The 17,284-nt window shown below is 34.9% G+C and overlaps 1 protein-coding gene across 3 annotated transcripts in view; it reads left to right on the top strand.

Annotated features, from left to right (window-relative positions):
* The window catches only part of PIGK (phosphatidylinositol glycan anchor biosynthesis class K), a 151,920-nt gene that overhangs the window by 63,216 nt on the left and 71,420 nt on the right, over positions 1-17,284 (top strand). For all 3 annotated transcript variants that reach the window (XR_004060501.1, XM_010370953.2, XM_010370952.2), the window contains exon 9: positions 2,184-2,356. Coding sequence is in view for 2 of the 3 variants with exons in the window: in XM_010370953.2 (XP_010369255.2) it covers positions 2,184-2,356 (173 nt within the window). In the remaining variant the exon portion in view is untranslated. The remainder of the gene's footprint in view (positions 1-2,183; positions 2,357-17,284) is intronic.

Genomic DNA, 17,284 nt, shown 5'->3' with positions numbered 1-17,284 from the left:
ATCTACTAAATGAATGAAAGGACATGACAACAATGCACATTTGTATGGTTCCTTTAAATATAGTGAGATTAGTAATAACTTTTTCTTGGAAAAGGTAAGTATAGGTTTGAAGGAAGAGAAGTATAGCCTACTCTAGGGAAATAAAATACCCGCAGACACGAGGAAGTTGGAATAATAGATGATCCTTGTCTTTGATAATGGCTTGAAGGAAGTATGGTTTGAAGGAAGAGAAGTATAGCGTACTCTAAGGAAATAGAATATGTGCAGATACACAGAAGTTGGAATAATAGATGATTCTTACCTTTGATAATGGCCTGACTAGAGTGTGGACGTTCTGTAATTGAAGAAGATTATTGAAAATTAAACTGAGTAATATGAGACATGTGGGTCATTGTGTTACTTGAGCTAAGGAAATCAGATTGCTGTGATAAAAATTCTTAAAGAAGTGACTTCATAATAAGGGAAAGTATGTTTATTTTGGCAGCAAAGAATAAGATAATATTATTCAGTGTTTCCCTGCCCATTTGACTGTACTCTTAAATGTTTTCTTCTGCTGGTACCTAAGAAAGCACATCAGGTTGCTCATACAGGAATACCCAAGAGATCTTCAGTGTTCTTGGGACTTCAGTTTTATCTCTGCTTATTTTATCTGTCATTTTTTTCCTCTAGTCTTCTATCTGTTATTCCTGTTTGGCATTTTACTTTTTTTTCCTTTTTACTTTGTATCCTGAGTTCTTTGTGTTTCCTTGTACTGCTTTCCTGAGTAGGGACGACAAGGATTGCTGGCAGTGTGGTATTAGATAAACTATTTAATCTCTTTGAGCCTTAGTTTGAAGTGGAGATATAACTTTTGTATACCTCAGAGTTATTGGTAGGCTTAAATGAGAATATCCGCAAACTGCTTAGCACAGTGCTTGGAACACTGTGTTTTATAAATTGTAGCTGCTTTACCCTTCTCCACCTTTCTGCCTTTATATTGGTGATTGCCAGTGCAGTACTAAAAAATACTTATTTTTTTGTAGACAGTCTTATCTCCACAGGTGAATAGGTGCTGTGTGCCTGGACCCTTCCTGTCAGGCCTATAATATTTTTCCTCATATATCTTATATTTCAGCCAAACTAAATCATTTGCTTTGCACATCTCTGCAACTGCTCTTTCATTAGGAATGCTCTTATTTCCCACCAGCAAGTCCTCGTTTTCCTTCAAAAAAAAAAAGGCTTGAATTTCACTGTCTGTTTTTTTTCCCATCCTCAAACTGTAAGAAGTTTATGCTTTTCTGAAGTGAGACTTACCATTTTCTTTCTACCTTGTTATGTTTATTCATCTCTAACATGACTGAAATCCTTGAGGACAGGATCATGTCTTAGCAATCTTCATATCCTCTGTGGAAAGTAACAGTCTGAATTCTATGTAGTACACACTTTTTATGCTTTGCTGAGTGCATGAATATATGTCTGTCTTGGTAATTCACTGACATGGAGTATCAGTGATAAGATTAACAGAAAAATTACTGTGACGTCTGTTTTGCAGTGAAGTTGTGGTTTTTCAGACTGAGCACTGGAGTATTTGCGGAGGTGGCTTGGGCTTATTTTTATAGATAAACTAAGAAAGTGCTTTGATATATAAAATGCTACATAGGAGTACAATAGAGAGCAAGAGGATATGCAGTAGAGAAGCTGTGCTTCAGTTTTCTGAAATCCAGAGCAACTCCACTTAAATGTTTTTTACATATTGGACCTCTATGTACTACTTTATTTGAAGTTAAAGTTTGAATCAAAGGGCATGATTACAAAACGTTTGACAATCACTCTAGTAGAGCATCCCACTGTGACGGATACAGACAAAGAAAAAGAGCAATTCTGTTTTCATCGTGTTGAGTGTGAGTTCTTAGAGTTAAGGGTTCACAATATACTTTGAAGCATATAATTCAAGAAAGTGAGTATGCCTTTTCCCACAGTGGCCAGCTACTTTTTTATTACTGTCCTAATGTCTGCATAGTTTTCTTAAAATTCCAAGCATTATGATAGGAATGAAACTTTAATCTTTAAGCTCTTTGGAATGCATAACTTCTTTAGGTTGGGAGAATTTTAAAAATACACTATAGTTTAGTGTATTATGTCATTGGATTTAATAAACGTTGTATGTGTGTGATGCATGAATTTATTATTATATATTTTTTCAGTTTCAGGTGTGTCCCAAAAGTCTGTGTGTGTCTACTCCCGGACATCGCACTGATCTTTTTCAGAGGGATCCTAAAAATGTACTGATAACTGATTTCTTTGGAAGTGTACGGAAAGTGGAAATTACAACAGAGACTATTAATTTGCAACAGGGTTCAGAAATCATGGAAAGCAGGTATTCATTCATCTTAAACCGTTATTTGAATAGAAGACTAGTCTCACAATTTGTACATTTTTTTGAAACATTGTATCAAGAGGCAAAAGTTGGTGTTTGTAAGTAAAATTACATATTTATACTCGCCCTGTCTTCACTTTATGTAGGCTGTATACTTTTCAGATTTATAGGCAAAAACTGTCAATATTAGTGGAAACTAAGGGCTGTATACTTTTCAGATTTATAGGCAAAAACTGTCAATATTAGTGGAAACTAAGATCATCATTAGGATTATGTTGGAACTCCAAAATACAATCTTGCTAATAGTTCAATTTGAGACTTGCCACAAAGGCCTAAAACTTTTCCCATAACTGGCTATCCCAGAGCCATAATTTTCTGTTAGGCCTCCTGGTAACATTAGGGAAAGGAATGAGAAGTGTAAACCAGGTACTGCCTTGGGGAGTAAATTGTATGTGAGTGAGTACGGACATTTGTAAGAGAGAGGAAGTTGAGAGACATTGGTTCACTTTGGGTATGTGAATTTTAGAAATACTTATAATTTGTTTTATTTTCTCTTTAATCATTTTTAAAGGTAAAATACTTTATTAGAAATAAATAATGGGTCAGCCAATAGCTAGTTTCTTTAAATATATAATGGCATATGTTGTTAACCATGAAACTTTGTTATTTGTGATTATCTGTTGCTATCTATTAGAAAGTCACACTACAGGGAACTTTTTGGATTGAAAAATGACAATATATACAATTATAACAATTTTGAAAATTTTGAAATTTGTAATTGAGCTTATGAATGTTGTAGGAACAAATTCAAACACTGGCACAAGATGCTTTTCTTTGATTCTAGTTACAGTAGTTTCTTTTTTATTGATATATAATATTTGTACATATTTTTGGGGCACATGTGATATTTTGATACATGTGTACAGTGTTTAATGATTAAATCAGGGTAACTGGGATATCCATCACCTCAGACATTTGTCTTTTCTTTGTGTTGGGTATATTACTATTTTTTTCTAGATATTTTGAAATATGCAATAAATAGTTAACAATAATTTCTCTACTATACTATCAAATACTATAACTTGTATCTTCTATCTAACTGTATTTTTATGCTCCTTAACCACCTTCTCTTCATTCTCCTCCCAAACATTTTCCCTACCCAGCCTCTGGTCTACCCTCTACCTCCTTGACATCTACTTGTTTTGCTCCCACATGTGAATGAGAATATGTGATGTTTGTCTTTCTGTGCCTGGCATATTTCACTTAACAATAACTTTCAGTTCCATCCATGTTGTTACAAATAACAAGATTTCACTCTTTTTTATAGCTGAATAACATTTTATTGTGTTATTTTATACGTTTTCCTTTTCTATTCATCTGTTGATGGGCACATCTTGATTCCATATCTTGACTATTGTGAATACTGCTGCAATAGACATGGGAGTGCAGATAACTCTTCAGTATACTGATCCTTTCTTCTGAATATGTAGCTAGATGTGGGATTGCTGGATCATACGGTAGTTTTCTTTTTAATTTTTTGAGCAACCTCTACTGTTTTCTATGATGACTGTACTATTTTGCATTCCCACCAACAGTGTATGAGTGTTCCCTTTCTCCACATCCTTGCCAGCATTTGTTATTTTTTGGTCTTTTTTATAAGCTAAGTGAGGTGAGATGATGTCTCGTAGTTTTGATTTGCATTTCTTTGATGATTAGTGATTTTGAGCATTTTTCATATACCTGTTGTCTTCTTTTGTGAAATGTCTATTCAGATCATTTGCCAATTTTATAATTAGATTATTATTATTATTATTTGCTATTGGGTTGCTTCAAATTCCTTATGTATTCTGGTTATTAATTGCTTGTCAGATGAATTGCAAATATTTTCTCTCATTCTGTACGTTGTCTCTTCACTTTGAACATTGTTTCCTTTGCTATGCAGAAGCTTTTTAGCATGATGTAATTTCATTTATCTATTTTTGCTTTTGTTGCCTATGACTTTTGAGGTTTTACCTAAAAAATTTCTGCCCAGAATAATGTCCTAGAATGTTTCCCCAGTGTTTCCTTTTAATAGTTTCATAGTTTCAGGTCTTAGATTTAAGTCTTTAATCCATTTTGATTTGATTTTGGGATATGGTGAAAGATGGGGATCTAGTTTCATTCTTCTGCATATGGATATCCAGTTTTCCCAGCACGATTATTAAAGAGTGTCCTTTCCCAATGTGTATTCTTGGCACCTTTGTTGGAAATGAGTTGACTGTAAGTGCTTGGATTTATTTCTGAGTTTTCTATTTGTTCCATTGGTCTGTGTGTCTGTTTTTAATCCCTGTACCTTGCTGTTTTGATTACTGTAGCTATGTAGTATAATTTGAAATCAAATAGTGTGATGCTTCCAGCTTTGTTCTTCTTGCTCAGGGTTGCTTTTGCTATTCTGGTTCTCTTGTGGTTCCATAGAAATTTTAGGGTTGATTTTTCTATTTATATGAAAAGTGCCATGGGAATTTTGATAGAGATTGCATATGTATAGATCAACAAATATACTTCTTTGGGTAGTATGGCCATTTTAACAACGTTATTTTATGCAGTCCATGAGCATGGGATGTCTTTCCATTTTTTGTGTCTTCTTCAATTTATTTCATCAGCTTTGTGTAGGTTTTCCTGTAGAGATGTTTCACTTTGGTAAAATTTACTCCTAGATTATTTTTTTCTTTGGTAGGTATTGTAAGTGAGATTGCTTTCTTGATGGCTGTTTCAGATTGATAACTGTTGGATAAAAATGCGACTAATTTCTCTATGTTGGTTTTATATCCTGAAACTTTACTGAATTTGTTTATCAGTTCTAAAAATTTTTTGGTGGACTCTCTAGGTTTTTTTAAGTGTAAGATCATGTTGTCTACACACAAAGATAATTTGACTTCTTCCTTTCCAATCTGGACACCCTTTATTTCTTTCTCTTGCCTAATTGCTCTGGCTCGGACTTCCAGTACTATGTTGGATAGAAGTGATGAGCGTGAACATTCTTACCTTGTTCTAGATCTTAGTGGAAAGTCTTTCAGTTGTTCCCCATTAAGTATGATATTAGCTGTGGGTTTGTTATGTATGGCCTTTATCATGTTGATGTATGTCCTTTTAATCCAGTTTGTTGAGAGTTTTTATCATGAAGGGATGCTGAATTTTATTGAATGCTTTTTCAACATCTATTGAAATTATCATATGGATTTTGTCCTTGATTCTGTTGATCATGTATCTTGTTTATTGATTTGCATGTATTGAACCATTATTGCATATCTGGGATGAATCCCACTTGATCATGATGGAATGGTCTTTTTTTTTAATGTGTTGTGGAATTCGGTTTGCTAATATTTTGTGGAGGATTTCTGCATTTATGTTCATCAGAGATATTGGCCTTTAGATTTTTTATGTGTGTGTGTTGTGTTCTTGTCTGGTTTTGTTATCAGGGTAATGCTAGCCTCATAGATGAGTTTGGAAGTATTCCCTCCTTCAATTTTTTGAAATAGTTTGAGTAGACTTGGTATTAGTTCTTTAAATGTTTGGCAGAATTCAGTAGTAAATCCATCAGGTCCTGAGCTTTTCTTTGATGGGAGATTCTTTACTACTGCTTTGATCTTGTTACTCATTATTGGTCTGATTAGATTTTCTATTTCTTTCTGGTTCAATGATGGTAGGTTGTATGTGTCCAGGATTTCATATGTTTCTTCTAGATTTTCCAAATTTTTCGGCATGTGCTTGTTCACAATATTGTCAAATGAGCTTTTGTATTTCTGTGGTATCAGTTGAAATGTTTTCTTTTTTATCTCTATTTATTTGGGCTCTTAATCTTTTTTCTTAGTCTAACTACTGGTTTGTCAATTTTATCTTTTCAAAAAACCAACAGTTTGCTTTGTTGATCTTTTATATATTTTTTAGTCTCAATTTCTTTTTCTTTCTGTCTGTCTGTCTGTCTGTCTGTCTTAGATTGGGTCTTGCTCTGTCGCTCAGCCTAGTCTGGAACTCCTGGGCTCAAGCGATCCTTTTGCCTCAGCCTCCCACAAAACTGGGACTAGAGACATGCACCACCACAGCAGACTAATTTGTTTTTATTTTTTGTAGAGATAGTATGTTGCCTAGGCTGATCTCGAACTCCTGGGCTCAAACGATCCTCCCACCTTGGCCTCCCAAAGTGCTGGGGTTACAAGTGTAAGCCACTGCACCCGGTCTGATCCTTATTTCTTTCTTCTACTAATTTTGGATTTGTTTTGCTCTTGATTTTTGAGTTCTTTAAGATGCATAGTTAGGTTGTTTATTTGAAATCTTTCTCTTTTCTGTAGACGTTTATTGCTATAAACTTTCCTTTTAATACTACTTTTGCTGTATCCCATATTCTGATATGTTGTGTTTGTATTTTCATTTGTTTCCAGAAATTTTTAAAGTTTCTTCTTCATTTCTCCATTGACCCATTTGTTATTCGGGAGAATGTTATTTCCATGTATTTGTATACTTTTCCAAAGGTCCTCTTGTTACTGACTTTTAGGTTATTTTTTATAGTCAGAAAAAGATACTTGAAATGATTTCAGCTTTTTTGAATTTGTTGAGATTTGTTTTGTGACCTAACATATGTTCTATCCAGGATAATGTTTTATGTGCTGATGAGGAAAATGTATAATATGCAGCAGTTGACTGAAATGTTCTGTAAATGTCTATTAGGTCCATTTGGTCTAGAGTATAGACTCCATTATCTCTGTAGATTTTCTGCTTGGATGATCTGTCTGTTGTTGAAAGTGGGGTGTTGAAGTGCTATACTATTATTGTATTACAGTTTGCCTCTTCCTTTAGATCTAATCATATTTGCTTTATATTTGGGTAATACTGCAATGGGTATATACATATTTACTATTATTATATTCTCTTGCTAAATTGACTCCTTTGTCATTGTATGATGACCTTCTTTGTTTCTTTTTATGGTTTTTGACTTAAAGTCTGTTTTATCTGATATAAGCATTGCTACTCATGCTCATGTTTGGTTTTCATTTACATAAATATCTTTTTCCATTTGTTCATTTTTTGTCTGTATCTTTATAGGCAAAGTGAGTTTCTTGTAGGCAACATATAGGTGGGTCTTGTTTTTTAATCCAGTTAGTCATGTCTTTTAATTATGATGTCTTTTAATAGAATTTAGTCAATTTGTATTCGGTATTATTATTGATAGGTAAGGGCTTACTGTAGCCATTTTAAAATTTGTTTTCTAGTTATTTTATAAGTTCTCTCTTCCTTTTTTTCTGTTTTCCTTTGTGGTTAAATGATTTTCCCTGATAGTATGTTTTAATTCATTGCTTTTTGCTTTTAGTGTGTCTGTTATAGGTTTTTGCTTTGTGGTTACCATTAGGTTCATTAAAAATCCTATAGTTATAATAAGTTATTTAAAACTGATATGGCCGGGCGTGGTGGCTCATGCCTGTAATCCCAGCACTTTGGGACGTCAAGGTGGGCGGATCACTAGGTCAGGAGATCAAGACCATTATGGCCAACATGGTAAAACCTGTCTTTACTAAAAATACAAAAAAATTAACTGGGCATGGCAGTGCGCCCCTGGAGTCCCAGCTACTCAAGAGAGTGAGGCAGGATAATTGCTTGAACCCGAGAGGCAGGGGCTGCAGTAAGCCAAGATTGCGCCACTGCACTCCAGCCTGGTGACAGAGTGAGACTCCATCTCAAAAAAAAAAAAAAAAAAAAAACAAAAACTGATACTAACATGACTTCAATCACCAAAAAAGAGATAAGAAACAAACAAACAAACTGAAACCTGTAGATATTAACTCCCTTTCCCCCCACATTTTGAATTTTTCATGTCACAATGTGCATTTTTTTATACTGCCTATCTTGACAAATTGTTTTGTTATATGTTCTGGAAGAATGGAATTTTGGCTCTTAAATTATTTGTATGTATTAGCTCAGTAGCAAAAATTGTCATTGCTGAAGATTGTTGTTTTTAATCAAGGAGAAAATTACTTTAAATATCACAGCCAGATACCAAGCACTGTTGAATTAGAGCACCCTCTAGTGTTTATAAATAAATTTTATTTACAATGTTGCTATTTATCAGATGGCTTCATAATTACTGGTGTACTTTATTCAGTTAATTTATGAGAATCAGGCTCCCAGTGGTTCAGGAATTTTTACATAGATGCTACAGATATTATCTCATTGTATGTACGTGCTATTTGCATACAAATATGAATGGCAATCCGAAGTTTATTTAGAGTTAAGTATATAATGAGAGATCAGATATCATAAAAAAACAGTTTTATTAAGGAAATTATAGTCTGGAGTATATATGTATTTCTTAAAATCTTAGGTTAAATTAGCAATACAGTGTTATTAAAATTGACAATTAGAGCTGGGCGCGGTGGCTCACGCCTGTAATTCTAGCACAGTGGGAGGCCGAGACAGGCGGATCACGAGGTTAGGAGATGGAGACCATCCTGGCTAACAAGGTGAAACCCCGTCTCTACTAAAAATACAAAAAAAATTAGCTGGGCGAGGTGGCGGGCGCTTGTAGTCCCAGCTACTCGGCAGGCTGAGGCAGGAGAATGGTGTGAACCCAGGAAGCGGAGCTTGCAGTGAGCCGAGATTGCCACTGCACTCCAGCCTGTGCGACAGAGTGAGACTCCGCATCAAAAAAATAAATACATAAATAAATAAATAATAAAATAAAATTGACAATTAGAAATACTTTCTACACATATTAGGGAAACAATGGAGTCTATTAGTTCAGTTATTCATATTTTATATTTTGCTAGTACACTAGAATAAAATCAGATATGATGGAGAACTTTAGTACATTAAACTGATTGGGAGTACCTATATACAATAAGAATTGTTTTTATATGTCTTCTGAAACTTAGACATGTTAAGATAAAGTTATATAGTAACAACACCTTGTTTCTGCCTATGTCTTACTAGTTGTGTTGTAATTTATTTGCAAGAGCAGATGAAGTAAAATAAGGACTGATTGTAATAAGCTTTGCTTAGGTAACTTGATTTTAAACAGCTTCATCGTAGTATACATAGGTTGGCTTCGGATAATTATGCAGACAGATAAACGGTCTTCCTATTCAAAGAGTTGGGTTTTTTAGAATCTGGTGGTAATTCTGTGTTAGCAAACCTTTTACTCAGTTTGCCAGTTTTGTATCTTTTCTGTGTTAGGAAGATATCCTCCAGGTTGTGACTGTAAAAATATTGCACATTTTAGTGTTACCAAATTTGTAAAAGTCTTAATTCTATAGAATTACCTAAGGAAAAACAGAACCTAAGACATTATGAACTCTAAACACTCACCTTTTATCTTAGTGGGTTAGAAGAAACTTAGTTAGTCTGAATTTTTCTCCCCTCCCCTCCCCTTCCCTTCCCTCCCTTCCCCTCCCCTTCCTTTCCCTCCTTTCCCCTCCTGATATGGTTTGGTTCTGTGTCCCCACCCAAATCTCGAATTTTATTTCCATAATTCCCATGTGTTGTGGGAGGGACCCGGTGGGAGATAATTGAATCATGGGAGTGGTTTCCCCCATACTGTTCTCATGGTAGTGAATAAGTCCCACGAGATCTGATGATTTTATAAGGGGCTTCTGCTTTCACTCCCCTCTCATTCTGTCTTACTGCCACCATGTAAGAAGCACCTTTTGCCTTCTGCCATGATTGTGAGGCCTCTCCAGCTATGTGGAACTGTGAGTCCGTTAAACCTATTTTTCTTCCCAGTCTCGAGTATGTCTTTATTAGCAGTGTGAAAACAGACGAATACACCTCCCCTCCCTTCCTCCCTGTCTTTCCCTTCTTTCCCTCACCTTCTCTCACAGGATCTTTCTCTCTTGCCTATGCAGAGTCATAGCTCACTGTACCCTTGAACTTTCAGGCTTAGGTGATCATCCCACCTCAGCCTCACAAGCAGCTGGGACTACAAGCTCATGCTGCCATGCCTGGCTAATATTTCTTTTCCTTTTTTTTTTTTTTAAGACAGAGTCTCGCTGTATCGCCCAGGCTGGAGTGCAGTGGCACAATCTTGGCTCACTGCAACCTCTGCCTCCCGGGTTCTAGCAATTCTCCTGCCTTAGCCTCCTAAGTAGCTGGGACTACAGGTGCATGCTACCATGCCAGGCTAATTTTTTGTATTTTAGTAGAGACGGAGTTTCACCATGTTGCCCAGACTGGCCTCGAACTCCTGAGCTCAGGCAATCCACCTGCCTCTGCCTCCCAAAGTGCTGGGATTACAAGTGTGAGCCACCTCGCCAGGCCTCTTGTACTTTTTTTTGTAGAGACAGGGTCTTGCTGTGTTACCCAGGCTGATCTAAAACTCCTGGCCTCAGGCAGTCCTCCTGTTTGGGTGTCCCAAAGCACTGGGATTACAGGCATGAGCTATGGCGCCAAGCCTCATTTTCTTGGTGATGTCTTTTGAAGGGTAGAAATTTTAGTGTTGGTGAAATTCACTTATTTTTTCTTTATGCTTAGTACCTATTATGCAAGCAGTCTTTGCTTAACTAGGGTCATTAGGATTTTCTTGTTTTCTTCTAGAAGTTTTATAGTTTTAGCTTTTATGTGTAGGTCTGTGATCCATTTTGAATTAATTTTTGAGTATTGTGTGAGGTAGGGGTTAAGGTTCAGGTTTTTTCCATATGGACTTCCAAATATTCCAGTAACATTTGTTGAAAAAATTGCAGATGGTACCCAAGTTACTTACAGTGGTTTGACTTATCATTTTTGACTTCATAATGGGTTTATCATGGTATTAAATTCATTTTTAATTTACAGTATTTTTTATTTACAATGAGTTTATTGGGACATAACTCCTCCATAAGTTGAGCAGCATCTGTATTTATTCCTCATTGAATTGTGTTGATCCCTTTGTCAAAAAAATCATGTTTTTGGGGTCTATTTCTGGACTTTATTTTGTTGCATTGAAATATTTCTATCTTTATACCAGTATTACATTCTTGATGATTGTAGTTTTATAGAAACTCCTGAAATTTTGTAAGTCTTCCAGATTTATTTTTTCATTTTCAAGGTTGTTTTCAGTGTTCTAGGTTCTTTGGATTTTCATATAAGTTTATGAATCAGCTTGTAGGTTTCTTAAAGTAAAAAAATTAAAAGAATAAAAGCCTACTGGGGTTTTGATTGGGATTGAATTAACTTTATATTGGGCTGTGTCACAGCTTAACTATATTGAGTCCCCACCATCCATGAGCATATCGCTACAGTTATTTAGATCTCATGTAATTTCTCCATATTGTTTTATTGTAGATATTTCCTACACATTTTATTAAATTTATTCCTAAATATTTTGTATGTTATTTTTTAAAAATTACATTTGTTTGTTGCTCAAATGCAGAAGTATTACAGTTGATTTTATATTGACTTTTTCTGAGATCTTATTGATTTGGGGTCAACCCAATTCCAATCAAAACCCCAGCAGACTTTTTATTTTTTTATTTTTCTATAGAGATTGACAAGCTGATTCCAAAATTTATATGGAAATGTAAAGGACCTACTATAGTATATATTATATTATTGGACATATGGATTCTAGTCTATTTATATTTTCTAGGAAATTAAAAGTTAAATTTCCATATTCAATAGTAACATCTCTTTGAGATTCGGGTAAAATTGATTGTGAAGAATATGAAACTGTGATCACATGATTTGCTTAAAATTTCTCATAGTAAATTGATACGATTATAAAACTTTATGAACCAAAAATTCACCAAAATGGCTCAAGTAACAGTTGACAGGATTTCTCCCTGTCTACATCTTACTATATTTTTCAAAGTGATTAATTTACTCATCAGTATAATTCCTCATTATCTTAGCATTTTATTTTGTCATTTATTTTATATTGTTATTTACAGCTGTTTGTCACTTCAGTTATTCAAAAGCTCATTAAAATGAAATTTCAGAAATTAGATGTGATTCGTTTGATTTATGAAGGTACCAAAACATAATTAAATTACTCATTTTGTCATTTTGCATACATATAAAGTTCTTATTGTTATAGTTTCAAAGTAGATTGGTCATACCATGGGTAGTTTTTTGTTTTTGTTTTTTAGCAGTTTATTTCACTGTCCTATCTGTAATTAACAAAAACATCAATTGAGTTGCTTTATGACTTTTAACAAATCAGTATATATAAATAGTATAGCACAGCATAGTATCGTATCCCTTTGTGTTAATACAACATCTCTAAATATAAATTGGCAAATATGTTTACTAGGGGTAGTAGTTTCCAACTAATGTTCATTAATATTTTTAAGTATGTCAAAGCAAAGTTAATTTTAATTTAAACACTAAATGCATGGCACCTAAAATTTTTAATTGTATAAAGTCTATAAATCATATGATATTTATAAAACAATTAGAGGCAAATCCATTTGGATTTTTGGAGGATAAAGTTCTATATCGTATGGAAAAATAAATTATGTGACCTTTAAGGTTTCTTTTAGTTCTTTGATTTATGTCTTTTTGATTTATGTGACTCTTCCGATCTTTGCACTAATTGTAATATTATTGTTCCGCTCCACTAAATGAAATCTTACCATTCTAAATGAGTTAACAAACTTACTTATTGTCTACTATCTGACATTATAGGGGATATTACAGTATAATAATAAAAGCAAAGTCGTTGGAATCAATAAGCTCCTAAATTCAGATCCTCTGCCATTCACTAGCTGTGCAGCCTTGGGCAAACTATGGGACCTCTTCTGTTCTCAGTTTCTGCATCTGTAAAATGAGAATAATAACTCTACCTCATATAGTTATTAAAGTAATTTTTATTTTGCTTAGAAAGCACTTAATTCTATGCCTCAAATATAGTGAAGCACTAAGTGTTAAATATTATTGAGAGCACTTACCTCACACACTGATAAAAATTAGTGATTGCTAGAATTCTATTTAAACTGCATTTTAGCCATTTAGCTGATTATCAGTTCTGGTTTCAGTGATATAAACTGGTTATTTCATATTTGGAGGATTCTCATTTATAGAAATACTATACAGAATTGGGAAATTGTGTTGTACCAGAAGATGGCAGTAGTATCATATATTTGTACATAGGGAACTGTCTTAATTTTTTTAAATGCTGGAGATCAAGGTAGCTTATGCCTTCAAATAAATTATGATAGTTATTTCTTCAGGCAACTGGTAGAGAAAAATAATTTTGATATTGAATTGTCAGTTCGTAAAGGATGGTAAAAATTTCTCTCTATGTGTAAGTTGTTTTGCTTTAAAAAACCTAACAATATGTAATTTTATCTATGAAATAGGTAAATCTATCAGATACTTGTGACATATTTTTAGATATTAGTTTCCATGTTATTAAATACTTGACCAAGAAATTGAAGGGTCAAAAAGAGTTAAGGGGTGTTTGTGTATGAGGATTATTTATTACTAATTAGTAATAAGGCAATCTTTATTTCTAGCTTGTCATTGGGGAAAATGGAGTCCATTTTAAAAACTGATTTATATAATAACACTTTAGGAATGTAGCTGTTAGGTAAAACAAGAGGGAAAAGACATTTACATTAATGTATAAATCTGTAATCCCATTTCAGAAATGTCAATTTTTGTTGAAATAATGGTATGCCTTGCTACCTGGGTTTCAAATATTCTACAAGTGAAGTATGGCCAAATTGCCCTCTCCTCGTGCTAGAAGAAACTTTTAAGGCAACATGATCTAGTAGAAAGAGCACGGAGCTGAATGCACTTGCATTCAAATTTTGCTTTTTTTGGGGTACCAGATATGGTTTGACTCTGTGTCCCCACTCAAATCTCATCTGGAATTGTAATCCCCATGTGTTGAGAGAAGGAGGGAGGTGATTGGGTCATGGGTGTGATTTCCCCCATGCTATTCTTGTGGTAGTGAGTGGGTTCTTATAAGATCTGATGGTTTTATAAGTGTCTGGCCTTTCCTCTGCTTGCACTTCTCTCTCCTGCCACCATATTTATTTGGTGTATTATAGTTCTGTTTCTATAGCTTGATTTGTGTTTTTATCAGCCATGCCATCTATACCCCATTCTGACAGGAATTATTATTAGCCTGGCTTTCCCATACTTACCTGTGTAGCTGACTTAAAAAAACAAAACAGAAAACAACTCAATTTCAGGATTTATGCTTATTTCTTTATGCTTTTATCTTACTAGTGTTAATTCAGTATTATAGCCTATTAGTCTTTTTTAATACTCATTCTGACATTGCAATATTAGTGTTGAACTATTTATGGGTTTTATTGTGGGGGAAAAAATGGACCTGGTAAATGATATGGAACTCAGGTCTTTGCTCATGATATCCTTTATGTTGGATACCCATTTTGGGGCACAGCTGTTAACTTTATTAGAAAACTGATTTCTCAGGGCTTAATCGAAAAATCAAAATTTCATGATGAAAATTTTTTGAATAATGCGAAAGTAGACCTAAAAAGGCAAAGTAAGATTATTTATGTGAGTTTTTATGAAATTGATATAGTAAATATTGTTTAAAGCATGTTTTTCTACAGATGTTATAGATAAATTACTATCAAGTAACTAAACATTTTCATTTTGAAATTATTTTTCTCAAAAAATAAAGGAAAATCAGGGGACTTACCAACATTGACGAGCTGTATTAAGCTCCATCTTTCTCTGCTTTAAATGCATTCATTATATACATAGTTCTTGTTATACTCAGAGATATTCCAGACTTCCAGGGCGAGATGGTGGGCGCCTGTAGTCCCAGCTACTTGGGAGGCTGAGGCGAGAGAATGGCGTAAACCCGGGAGGCGGAGCTTGCAGTGAGCTGAGATTTGGCCACTGCACTCCAGCCCGGGCGACAGAGCGAGACTCCGTCTCAAAAAAAAAAAAAAAAAAATTGCATGTTTTATAGCAATCTTTGGTACTTTTCCTTTAAAGTACTGAAACAGGTGATAATGAACTATACGGTGCGACATAAAGTTGTAACTACTGTAATTGCTGTGCATAAGCAAGATATTTAAAACATATCTAACTTATGCGTTAAAAAAAGTGATGTTCATAATAGTTTCTCTTTTGCATGTAAAAATACTGTGATACGTATCTTCTAAATCATAGAAAATGATTAAAATATATCTTGTATGATTTTAGTGTCAAATGTAGGTTTTTTGTTTGGTTTTTGTTTTTATGTTGTTTCTTTGAAAATTAGATACAGTAAAACCTTGACTATCCAAAAATTAGGTAACTTCTGGTAATAAAAGAATACATGATGTTCCCATGAGTTAACACTGACTATGAAAAAACAATTTCTTAGGTATTGTATTAGGTTGTTCTTGCACTGCTATAAAGAAATACCTGAGACTGGGTAATTGGCTGATTGTTCTGCAGTCCGTACAGGAAGCATAGGGGTATCTGCTTTTGGGGAGGCATCAGGAAGCTTCCAATTATGGTAGAAGGCAAATGGGGAACAGGCACATCATATGGTGAGAACAGGAGCGAGGACAGGAGCAAGTTTAAGTGAGCGGGGGCAGGGGGGTTGGGGGAGAGTGAGAGTAAGAGACATGGAGGAAGGAAGGGGAGGGTTTGGGAAAGAGTGCAAGAGAGAAAGCAAGAGAGTGAGTGTGAGCACACACTGGGGGAGGTGCCACACACTTTGAAATGACCAGATCTTGCGAGAACTTACTCACTGTGGTGAAGACAGCACCACGCCATGAGGGATCTGCCCCCATGACCCAAACACCTTCCATCAGGCCCCACCTCCGGCATTGGGGATTACAGTTCAACCTGATATTTGAGCAGGGACAAATTTCTAAACTATATCAGATATAAAAATACAGTTTGACTTCCGTAGCCTTGGCATCATAGTTTCACATTTCATTAGAAGGAAACATTTCTCAATAAAAGAACACCTTGTAATATTAGAATGAGATACAACATTTCACTTTCTCAGAACAAGAAATTAATGTAAATCAGTTTAGAGAGATGGTTTGAAGTTAATAATAAAGAATAATCAATTGAATTCACTTTTGTAATGTTGCTGACTGGGTTTTTCTGAAAATTCTGTTACAAAATACCTAGATGCTCTATAAATCATATTTTTAAAAAGATCTTTTTAAATACTTAGCTGAGCTGCCAAGAAAGTAAGTGTGTAGAGACAAACAACATTTGATGAATAGTATTGCTGGCTTCTTCCAGATTGAAGCAGAGCTGGTGGCACCCCCTCATTCAGTGGTAAGGACTACATGGGTTCCACTTCCTACAGTGTTTCTAGATAGTAACAGCTGGTATTCTAAACATGCAGCTTCCCTGAACAGTTGGCAGCAAGCTCAGACTCTGTCTCCTTTTGCAAGGACGGTATAGATTTACTTTAAAAATAGGGAGTATCAATGGGAGCTCTTTCTTGCTTTAGGGCTCTCATGGGATTTAGGGTTGTAATTTCCTTCTTGGTCCAACCCATGGTGTTTCCAGCTGCACCTTCATCTAAAGACGCCTTTACAGGGGACTGTGTGCCTTATCCTGTTGGCCTTTTTATCTAGGAGCAGAAAGTATTTGCAGGAGGCTATTGCTGAACAGTGGCTTGCAACAGACGAAGCTCCACTTTGCTCAACAGTAGGGAAATCTCTTGGGAAAAAAACACATAGACACTAAAACCCAAGTGCTGAATGAATGTGGAAGGCAGGACTGCCTAAGTGATATGTACTAATATAGAAACCTAGTGTTTTCATTAGAATGGCTTTGTGTGATGGTTAGGACAAAACACTGTGGTTCCATTTGTTGACAGTTGAGCTTAAGACCTCTGCATAAAACCGTTAACTTCTCATTACCCTCAATCAGAGAGTGGGCTGGAATAAAATCTAACGGTCTGAGAGGAAGAAAATGAGGACATTTCTCTTGCCTTGGCTAGAGATGTGGGGGTAAAAGAGGTTTACGTGGGAATATGTAATCAGT

This window comes from Rhinopithecus roxellana, chromosome 12, assembly GCF_007565055.1.
Source record: "Rhinopithecus roxellana isolate Shanxi Qingling chromosome 12, ASM756505v1, whole genome shotgun sequence".
Taxonomy (NCBI): Eukaryota; Metazoa; Chordata; class Mammalia; order Primates; family Cercopithecidae; genus Rhinopithecus; species Rhinopithecus roxellana.
The sequence above is the reverse complement of the archived record's forward strand: the minus strand, read 5'-3'. Positions and strand labels throughout refer to the sequence as shown.